An 11,146-nucleotide genomic window follows, 5' to 3' on the forward strand; every position below is an offset into this window, starting at 1 on the left:
AACAGAATTTTTTTTTGTAAGCCCAGTTTACTTGTATCAATATATCTACAAGGCTAAAACTCTATGCTAACTTACTTTTTGAACCTTCTAAGGTGCTCAGTCAGAGCTTTCATTATTACCCAATTACAACAATGATGCTTTGAATCACATGGTTCCATCTGCAAGGGCTACAAGGACCTGCTGTTGTTTTAATTGCTACTGGTGTTTTTATAGTTCTTGATTTTGTCAAATTTTCTGGTATTTTAGCTACAATATTGTTGTAATTAGCATGGGGGTGGTGGTGACATCAATCCTAGTGACGCTACTGGTTTCAGAGAAGACCTGGGGGTGGAAGTCATACAGCTGAGGACTGAATGGGAGATGAGAAAGTACAGACCCAGAAGGGAGGTTACTCAAAAAATGTGAGGAGAGGAAGAACATGGGATAGCAGCTGGAGGATAAGGAAGTAGGGGAAATCCTTGAGAGACGTTAAACGGTCTTCACGAGGCCAATTAAAAACACGATTTTAAACATCAAAAGAATACTATGAATTGTTTAATGATTTATACATATGTAGTAAAAGTATAAAGAAATGCATACAAATATACCTAAATTCAGGATAGTGGTTACTTGAGGGGCAGAGAAGGTCCGAGATGTGCTAGGTACCTGACAGATTGCAGCTTTCCTTAGAGTCTACGTGGTAGGTATCATTGGCCCATTTTACAGACAAGGAAATTGAGACTTGGGGAAGTGAACTGGCCAGAATTCTAGTTCCACTCGGTTTTGACGTCGGATTCACCAGCTGAACGAATGAAAGGACGGCCTCGGACTCGCTCTCCAGGCCTCTCTCCGCGCGCTCTTCCAGGATTCCGTACTCGAGGTCGATAGACCGCACAGGATAAATCTGGACCCTCAGCTGCTTTTTTAGCCGAGATCAAAGTCCGTTCCTATCCCGCCCCGCGCATTGGGTCCCGCCCCGGGCGGTTGAGCCCCAGTGGGACTCATGAATATGCAAGTAAGAAGATATTTAAAGGCGCCGCCGCCAGGCGCAGATTCTTGCCCGGCGTCGCCCGCCCAGTACCTCTCCTCAGCGCGAGGCCCGGCCTCCTTCGCCCTGGATCTTCACTCCGTGCCGAAGCGCCGCCAGCATGTCGGACAAACTGCCCTACAAAGTCGGTGAGTCCCAGGACATTCAGCCCGCTGCTTCCGTTTTTCTCCAGCCGGAAGGCCTGTATCGCGCGGCGCTCGCTGGGTCTGCCCGGGGCTCCCAGGACCCCCTTGAATCGCAGGCTCGGCGCGACCCTGCTCACGCAAGGCCGCCTGGGGCTTGGAGTCCTGGCTCCGCAGCGAGCCGGTCGCCTGGGCCCGCCGCGGACTAGAAGTCTCGGCGTGGCCCGCCAGGCCCGGTGCAGCCGAGCAGGCTGCGGAGTGGCGGATGGGCAGCTTGTTTCGCACGGAGCCGGCCGGGGCGGCCTGGGAGAGCACACGTGGCCGTGGCCTGATACAGTTGGAGCCTGCTGGGACGTAACCTGGGGATACCAAATCCTGCCTCTTGGGCTTGGATCGGACCATGGCCAGCTGGGACAGTTGCTCACCTTTCGCTGGGCCTCTGGCAGGGGGGGCGAGGGAACTGAAGCCTTAGAAGGGCACATGATGAGAGGCCTGGAGAGCGGGGCCGAGGCCATGACTGGTCCACCCGCCGGGGACTTTAGGCTAATTACCCACTTGGCCAACTGGCACAGTTAGGCAGAGAATTTCGGGGTGGGGGGGGGGGGAGATGGAATGGTTAGAAAAAAATCCTTCTGCTCTCCCACGGATTGAAGGTTGATATACCGAGAGTTAACGTTTATTGAGCGTTTACTGTGGGATTGGCACTCCCTTCTAGCTTTATTCTAGATGAATCAGTTTCTTCTCACGGGTCTTTAGGGTAGTGACTATTATTTTTCTCAGTTTACAGATGAGCATACAGAGACACAGGAATAAAGATAACTTGCCCACGCTCTTGCAACTGGTAGGTGGTGAAGCAGAATTTGAATTCAGGCCGTTTAGGCCTCAGAACCCACTCTTCACCACTGTACAGAAGTACATTTATACTTGGAACAACTCTAATACTTTTAAGCAAAAAACAAAACCGGTTCAAGCTGTTCAGTTTTGTTTTAATTTTTTTTTTTATCGTACTTTAGGTGAAAGTTTACAGAACAAATATTTGCTCGTTAAACAGTCAGTGCACCTATTGTTTTGTGACATTGGTTAACAACTCAACATGTCAACCCTATGGGGTAGTTCTATTCTGTCCTGTAGGGTCGCTAATAGTTGGAATTAACTCCTTAGCAACGGGTTTGTTTTTCCTTTTTTTTGCTGTCATACTGGCTCATTTACTGTTCCTCCATCAAGAATATACCATGTTCTTTCCTGTTTCCAGGCTTTTGTTGAGCACCTACTATGTGCCAGGTATCAGGTGCCTGGGGAGGGACCTTTCAGGCTAAGGAAACTGCTTGGGTAAAATCCCTGAGGTGAGAATGAGCTTCTCACCTCAGCTTGTTGAAGATAGTAAGAAGGTCCTTGTGACTGAGCAGTGAGTGACGGGGAGATGAGGGTGGGGAAAGGAGTGGGCCCTGAGAGCATGTGATGAGTTAGGATTTTATTCACCGGCAAGGGAAGCCTTTTTTTTTTTTTTTTTTAACACTATAGAAGAGGAGTGGTGGTAATATGACTGACTTAAGTTTTAAAAAGCATGTCTGGCTGCTGTGGGGAGAATGGTAGGTGGAAGCAGGGAGATGGAGGAGACCGCTTTTCTTGTTCAGCTGAAAAGTGGTTTGGACAAGGGTGGTGAGCCACAGTTGGATTGCGTATGTATTTGGGACGTGGAGATGACAGCGTGCTGATGGGTTGGCAAGGGATGAAGGGAAAAGAGGAATCAAGAAATCTTCTAAGTTTTTGACCAGAGCAACTGTTTGAATGGTGGTTTCTTTTCCTAAAATGGGAAAGATTGGGGGAGTAACAGGTTGAGGGACACAGGGAATCACGACTCAATGTTGACACAACCATTATAGATGCCAACTGGACATCCAAGTGGAGTTGCTGAGTAGGCAGTTGGATTTAAGTTTCAAGTTCAGGGGAGAAGTTTGGGCTGGAGAGAAATACGGGAAGGCATCACTGTATAGAAGGTTTTTAAAGGCATGAGACTGAATAAGCTCATCAGGTAAGAGAAAAGGGAGCCATGGAGCCCTGAGGGCACTCAAACAGTAGAGTCTGTTAGAGGAGGAGGCCAAGGCAGGGAGGTAGGCGGAAAACCACGTGAGGACAGTCATAGAAGCCAAGTAAAGGAAGGGTTGGTTTCAAGAAGTAAATGAACGGGAATCGGTGAGGCTGTCAGCATAGATAATTGACTGTTAGATTTGACAATCAGGTCGGTCTTTGGACACCTGAGAAAAGCAGTTTCCGTGGATTAGTGAAGTTCTCAAGGAGGTGAGAGAATCAGGCCAGCTCATCTACTGTAACAGAATAGAATGCCCAGTCTGTAGCTACACAGGAGGAGGACTGGTGGATTCCATGGAGGGAAAGTGGCATAGTTCTGAATTCTCAATGAATTGCAAAGTGAGGTTGTCTGTTGACCCTGAAAAGGTACTGGAGGTTTGGGGAGAGGAGAAAGGAGAGTAAATTTACCAGGAGAATGTAATTGGTCTGCTGGAGTGTGCTATGTGTCCCTTTGAGATTTGTGGTCAAATTTAAAGAGAGCTGTTGGTATGGTTGTGATTTTCCTCCTGCTGGGTTCCATGGCTTAGTGCAGTGGAGGGTTGGGTTTAACTAGGGTGGAGTTTTGCTAAGCAAGTTCTCAAAGGGGAAGAGGGCAAAGGGGTTTGTGAAGCCTTGGTGATTGAGGGTGTGGATGGAAGGCAGTGGAATTCTAAACTGGAAGGAAGGAGGTGAGAGTATTGGGGAGGGGGCTGATGCAGGACAGGAAATTGGTAGATTTAATGGATTCAAGGTTCTCACGGGCTGCAGCCTCGTTGGAGCTGGGGCTGTAGAGGGACTCTAGATGGAGCATGGCCAGAGTCAGGTGCTTGAAATCAATATTTGCAAGAGACAGCCATGATCAGTGATGGCCTATCAAAGTGTGCAGTGGGAGTGGACCCTGCCGAAGGGGAGGAATATTTCATCTCTAACGTTTTTTAGATGCATAGTTGAAAGCAGATTGGCTTAGTCAGTTTTATTGTTTTATTATCCTTAACTGAGAATTCTCTACAGAGAATACCCTCCTGCCCCCACCCCGTTGGGTGATTATCAGCATCTAAGCTTAAAGAGAAAAATCACCAGGAGTCCCAGGCCCTGTCCTAAACCTATTGAATCCAGTTTTCCAGGGAAGATTTACAAGCTTGCCAGTGGATTTTATCATTAAGGAAGTTTACAAACACTGACCTAGGGACTGACCTTCAGAATGGACCACTGAGGTGGGGGAGGGAGGAGGCTGAGATCATTGGAGGAAAGAGTATGGAGATAGTCCTGCCTCAGTCGTGGACAAATTTGAGACATTTGGAGTGGTAGACAGAGGCTAAAACATAACCTTTATTACTAATAACGTCTAAGCCAGAAGACATAGATTAGTGTGAAAGACCAATGAGCCTGAAAACTGAACCCTACAATTCAGCAGTTACCTACCAGTTATAGGTAAGCCTGGCCAGGGCCGGTCTCTCTATGTGGAAGAGCAGAGAACACCTGCCTCTTGAAGGCAGGCCTGCTGGCACTTGGAAAAGAAGGGGAGAGCTGAACTGAGCATGCCCAGTTTATTCCTCCCAAGTATCAGACAAGTCACTCCACCCCCCGTGGGGCAGAGAGAAGCCAAGAGTGTTACACTGATGAGCTCCCTGTGTGTGGAAAGAAACATCAGGAGTGGGGAAGAAGCATTTTCACATCTTCAAGGAGGTCAGGGAACTTAGAATCCAAGGTGTTAGATCGTATCATCTACGGGTGTTGAAGTCACCAGGAGTGATGATGACTTGGAGAGGAAGATGGAGAGTCAGGAGCTTAAAAATCTTGAACAAATAAGGAGTGACCTGGAGGTTGGTAGGTATCAGCAAAAAGGATAATGGGAGGTATAGCCTGATAGCTGTTTTTCAAAGGGGCACTTATCTAGGTTGTAATGTTCATGTGATTATTTAATTAAGTATGTTCTCCCATAAGGCTGTAAGCTGCAGTTAGGCAGGGACTATGCCTTTTTTTTTTTTTTCAATTGTACTTTAGGTGAAAGTTTACAGCTCAAGTTAATTTCTCATTCAAAAATTTATATACATTTTGTTTTGTGACGTTAGTTGCTGTCCTTGCAATGTGACAGCACACTACCCCTTTCTTTTTTTTGGCTTTAACAAAGACAAATTCATTCTCTCACAGTTTAAGAATCTAGAAGTTCAAATTCAGGGCAGTAGCTCTAGGAGAAGGCTGTTTCTCTTTTTCGGATGTGCAGGAGGGTCCTTCTCATCAGACTTGCCCTGGTGTAGGAGCTACTCAGCACAGGGATCTCTGGTTCAAAGACACACTCCCCCTTTCTACCCCGGGTTCCTTGTGTCCATTTGACCAGTTCCTGTCCCTTCCTGCCTTCTCCTCCTGGTTTTGGGTAGGAGCTGCCCATTTGATCTCGTATATCTGATTCAACTAAGAAGCACATTCCTCAGGTGTATTATTTTTTGTTTTCTAGTCCTGTCTAATCTTTGTCTGAAGAATGGGCTTTGGGAATGGTTTCAGTTCTGGGTTAACAGTGCATCTGGGAGCCATAGTTTCAGGGGTTCCTCCAGTCTCTGTCAGACCATTAAATCTGGTCTTTTTATGTGAATTTGAGTTCTTTTCTACATTTTTCTCCTGCTCTGTTGTGTTCCCTGTCAGGGTAGTCATTGGTAGTAGCTGGGCACCATCTAGTTCTTCTGGTCTCAGGCTGGTAGAGTCTCTGGTTCATTTGGTCCTTCAGTCCTTTGGGCTAGTACTTTCCTCGTGTCTTTGGTTTTCTTCATTCTCCTTTGTTCCAAGTGGGATGGGACCAATTGATGTATCTTAGATGGCCACTTGCAAGCTTTCAGACCCCAGACACCACTCTCCAAAGTGGGATGCAGAACATTTTCTTTATCAACTATGTTATGCCAGTTGACCTAGATGTCCCCTAAACTATGGTCCCCAGGCCCTAGCCCCAGCTACTCTGTCCCTCAAAGTGTTTGGATGTGTCCAGGAAACTTCTTTGCTTTTGCTTTGGTCCAATTGTGCTGACTTACCATGTATTTTGACTGTTGAAGCCCTAGGGCCCTGGCTCCATGAATAGTTGTTGAATGAGTAAGAGAATACAGGGACTAGATTGCTAAGCCTTTGTGTTTTGAGTCCACAAGTAGCTCAGGGTCTTCACACAGTGAGAGTGTTTCATGGTTAGTGGGATGAGGTAACTCACGGAACTTCCATCCGTCTTGCCTCTGTAGCTGACATCAGCCTGGCCTCTTGGGGACGCAAGGCCCTGGACATTGCGGAGAATGAGATGCCGGGCCTGATGCGCATGCGGGAGATGTACTCAGCCTCCAAGCCACTGAAGGGTGCCCGCATCGCTGGATGCCTTCACATGACTGTGGAGACAGCTGTCCTCATTGAGACCCTCATTGCCCTGGGTGCTGAGGTGAGGCCCACAACTGTGTGACTCCGGACAAGTGCCTTGCCCTCTCTGGAGTCACCCAGGGTAGAAGAAAACAGTGTAGGGATGGGGAGAAGTCCAAGTGTGGTGCTGACCTCCAAACTTGTCATTTGGGTTTTCTCTCTCATCTCCCAGTTGAGTTGAATCAACTCGATGACAATGGGTTTTTTTATATGTGGGGTGCATCTCAAATGAGGAAGTAGAGGCTCAAAGAGTTGAAATGATTTGCCCAGGGTCACACAACTAAGCAGACAGGTTTTCTCCCTGACAGGGAAGATGGCCTCCGACTGCCCCCAATTCACATCCTCCTGACTGAGGACCTCAGCAGGAAAAACTCAACTCCAGCGTCCCATTTAGCTATCTAAGGACTGATTCTCATTGGTTCTTGTTGGGTCATGTGCCTGTCTTGGAGCAATCATAGTCGCTGGAAGGATGGAATGCTCTGATTGGTTCAGTCTGGGTCATGTATACCAATGATTAAAAGCTCTTCCAAGCTCTCAGGGAGTTGAGGGGTAAGGTGGTTCCTCAAAGGGGAGGCGGATGCAGGGCAGCCAAAAACAACAGTACTTCAAGGCTCAGTGCTTAGACTGCTGCTTTCTTTTTAACATTCACTTTCTTGGTGGTCTAGTTTTATGGCTTAAATACTGTCTATACTGTGATGACTCCCAAATAATATGTACTAGCCTGGACTTCTCCCCAGAACTCTAGACATATGTATATCCAGCTGTTGATGCGTCATCTCCACTTGCAAGTCTAAGACATCTCAAACTGAACAAGTTCAAACAAACTCAAGAGGATTTCCTCCCTGCCGCTTCCACCAGTCTTCCCCAGTCAGTAAATGGAAACTCCAGCCTTGTGGGTTCTGTCCGTTCAAGAACCTAGCAGTCATCCTTGACTCCTCTCTTTCTCTCTCACCCCACAACTAATCCCTCAGCAAATCCTGTCAGCTTACCCTTCAGAATATACCCAGAATTTGACAGCTTCTCATCACCTCCCCTGCTCCTGCCACATTTCTCACCTGGACTCTTGTAACAGCTTCTTCACTTGACTCCTTTTTCAGCCCTTTCCCCCTACAGCTTGTGTTCCTCACAGCACCAGAGTGATGTTTTAAGACATAACTCAGATCTCACCTGCTTTGGCTCCCATCAACTCACCCAGGGTCACCAGCCTATAGTTGCAAAGCCAGGGGGGCCTAGATCCCAAGTCTCTCACCCCAGCTCCAGGGCTTTCCCCTTTCCCTGCCCAGGGGCCCTGGTGCTTCTGAGCCATCAGTGACCAGCAGCCCTGTCTTGCTGGCTCTTCTAGGTGCAGTGGTCCAGCTGCAACATCTTCTCCACCCAGGACCATGCCGCAGCTGCCATTGCCAAGGCTGGCATTCCAGGTGAGTCCTGCTTGATACCGGGGTTGTGGGAATGTCGGAAGGGACTCTGCTTCTCCTTGTTTATTCCACTGACTCCTGTAGCAGCACTGCAGGCTTCACTATGGCAGGGGAGAGGAGCCGTGGCCACAGAATCCATAGTAAAGAGCTGTTTTGTCCCACTTTCATTTAAAGTCCTATGGAGGGTGAATATTGGCCCATCCCAAGTCATGTGACCAGGAAGGGTAGAATCTTATTATTGGGAACCACAGGATATGGAGGGGAAGTCGCTTAAAGGAAAGATGTGCGTCTGCTCCCTGAAGAATTGGGGAGGCGTATAAACAGAAAAGAGCCCCAAAGGTCATTGCCTGGGTTCTGGTGGTCTGGCAGGCTGGAGGAGGACCGGGATTAAAGTGGAAGGACTTTTACAAGCTGCTGGAGAAATGAGCACATGTCTGCCTGAGCTCGGGGTATAGATTGGTTAGTTCTGATGGTAATTAGATAAGATACTCAGGATTCCATTTAACCAGGGACAGGTGGAGGGTGGAGGGAGGGAAGAAGGTGGAGAAGGACTCCTCCAGAGACTGACCAGGGCTGGACAGGCATCTCCCCCATTCCTCAGCTTTGTTTTGGCTCCATGGCCCTCTTCTGGGAGAGGCCTTGTTTTCAGGACTATTGTCTGCCCCAGTTAGGAGGTAGGGTGGCTGTCCCTGCTTGGCCAGCATCCTTTGCTCACCAGAGGCTCATGGAAGCCCTCACACCTGTGTCCCAGTCATATCATATGATGGGAAGAGCCTGGTCTGGAGGTCAGGAGCCCTGTGTTCTGCTGCCCACTTTGGAATGCCATGATGAGTGCCCTGGGCCCATCTGAGCCTCTCTGGCCATCTGTAGCTGATGATGATGGTAATGCCTGTCTTGCAGGGTTTCTGTGAGGAGAAATGAGATGGGGCATGAAGCAATTTTGAGTAATGGCTGGCACAAAGTACTCCACGCATAATAGCTGCTATTAATAATTTTCTGACAAGACTTAGCTTGGGACTGCCCACTGCAGAGGCTGCTGGGCACTTAAGTCCTTTCAGTGCAGAATGAACCCTGGATCCTGCCTCGTGGGTCCCACTGAATATGACCCCCACCCCTGCAGCTCCCTTACGCCAGCAGCAGGCATTGTGGATGGAACGCTGGCCACTGCGGGTAGATGTTCCAGTCCTTGGGACCCAGGCAGAACGGGTAGGAAAGGAAAGAACTATTTCCAGATACTTACATTTGGAGCCCTGGTGGGACAGTGGTTAAGAGCTACAGCTGCTAACCAAAGGGTTGGCAGTTCGAATCCATCAGCTGCTCCTTGGAAACCCGGTGGAGCAGTTCTACTCTGTCCTGTAGGGGTACTATGAGTTGAATCAACTCGATGACAATGGCTTTTTTTATATGTGGGGTGCATCTCAAATGAGGAAGTAGAGGCTCAGAGAGGTGAAATGATTTGCTCAGGGTCACACAACTGGTGAGTAGCAGAGCCAGGATTTGAACTTGGATCTCTCTGGCTCCAAATTGTGTTGTTAGCACTGCTAAGTCCTTAGAGGGGCTGGAGGTGTTGGGGATGGGAATTAGGAAGGAGATGGTATTGACTGCCAGGTGGCTCCCTGGAGCAGGAGCCGGTGGGGAGGGCCAGATCTGATATGTCTCTTGCCCTTCAGTGTATGCCTGGAAGGGCGAAACAGACGAGGAGTACCTGTGGTGCATCGAGCAAACTCTGTACTTCAAGGATGGGCCCCTCAACATGATTCTGGACGATGGCGGTGACCTCACCAACCTTATTCACACCAAGTACCCGCAGCTCCTGTCAGGTAAGCATGGTGGGTGGGTGGGCTGAAGGCTGGCAGCCTGAATGGGACCTGCCCACCCAAACGCAGGCAGCAGGGCTGGCAGGACTCCCAGTGCCTTAAGCAGCAGATTCTTGGAGGATGGCAGGGGCCTGCAAAGTGCTGTGGCCTGGCCTCCTGACTTCTGATGGTGTAGGGCTAGAGCAGCTGGGGGAGGCCTGGCTGAGATTACAGCCCAAGGGCTAGGACAAGAGCTGGGCCCAGCACTGCTAGAAAGGAGCCACCTTTGTAAAAAGCAGGAGCAGGAATGGGGCCGGAAAGGATTGACTATTCAGGAAACAGGAAGCCAGTGAGGCAGTTATGAGTGAAGGGAGCCAAGGAGTATTATAGGATGTGGCTGGAGCTTTAGTGAAGACTAGAGTTTGGCTTGATCCTGTGAACAAGAGTAAGTAATTGAAGGGTTTTGAAAATATTTCTCTGAAAATGTACATGTTAAAAATGACTGGTGGTGGTGAAGGTTGCACAACGTAGTGAATATAATTAACATCACTGAATTGTACATGTAAAAAGGGTTGAATTTACAGTTTTTGTTTTTTTTTTTTACTCTTTTTTTATTGTAGTTTAGGGGAAGGTTTACATAACAAATATTTTCTCATTAAACAGTCAGTACACATATTGTTTTATGACATTGGTTAACAACCCCACGTCATGTCAACACGCTCCCTTCTCGGCCTTGGAGGACCCTTGTTTTTCTTGCTGAAAATATACATAGCCAAAGTTACACCATTTTAAAAATTTCTACATGTACAATTCAGTGACATCGATTACATTCTTCCAGTTGTGCTGCTATTCTCACTTCAGATGAAGGTTTACAGAACAAAATAGTTTCTCATTAAACAGTACATGTGTTGCCCTATGACAATGGTTAAGAACCCCACTACATGTCAACACTGTCCTTACTCAACCGTGGGTTCCCTATCACCAGCTTTCTTGTCCCGTTCTGCCTTCTAGTCCTTGTCCCTGGACTGCTGTGCCTCATTAGTCCCATTTTGTTTTATGGGGCTGTCCAATCCCCGGCTGAACGGTGAACTCGGGAGTGACTTCACCACTGAGCTAAGAGCGTCTGGGGGCCATACTCTTGAGGTTTTGCCAGTCTCTGTCAGGCCAGTAAATCTGGTCTTTTTTTAAAAATTTATTTTATTTTTTATTGTACTTCAGGTGAAGGTTTACAGAACAAATAGTTTCTCATGAAAGAGTAGTACACATATTGTTTTATGACATCGGTCAACAACCCCACGACATGTCAACCCTCTCCCTTCTAGACTTTTTTTT

The 11,146-nt window shown here is 48.0% G+C and overlaps 1 protein-coding gene across 5 annotated transcripts in view; it reads left to right on the plus strand.

Annotated features, from left to right (window-relative positions):
* The first annotated feature begins 424 nt into the window (after positions 1-424).
* Positions 425-11,146, plus strand: part of AHCY (adenosylhomocysteinase) — a 24,246-nt gene continuing 13,524 nt past the window's right edge. For 4 of the 5 annotated variants that reach the window (XR_002822930.1, XR_002822931.1, XM_004370425.3 and 1 more), the window contains exons 1-4: positions 425-1,155; positions 6,435-6,625; positions 7,946-8,021; positions 9,689-9,838. Coding sequence is in view for 3 of the 5 variants with exons in the window: in XM_004370425.3 (XP_004370482.1) it covers positions 1,128-1,155; positions 6,435-6,625; positions 7,946-8,021; positions 9,689-9,838 (445 nt within the window). In the remaining 2 variants the exon portion in view is untranslated. Of the gene's footprint in view, positions 1,156-1,792; positions 1,991-6,434; positions 6,626-7,945; positions 8,022-9,688; positions 9,839-11,146 lie in introns of those variants that run through there. The other variant, XM_023725221.1, reaches the window with a different exon arrangement.

The sequence above is a fragment of the Trichechus manatus genome, unplaced genomic scaffold, assembly GCF_000243295.1.
Source record: "Trichechus manatus latirostris isolate Lorelei unplaced genomic scaffold, TriManLat1.0 scaffold00008, whole genome shotgun sequence".
NCBI classification, from domain to species: domain Eukaryota; kingdom Metazoa; phylum Chordata; class Mammalia; order Sirenia; family Trichechidae; genus Trichechus; species Trichechus manatus.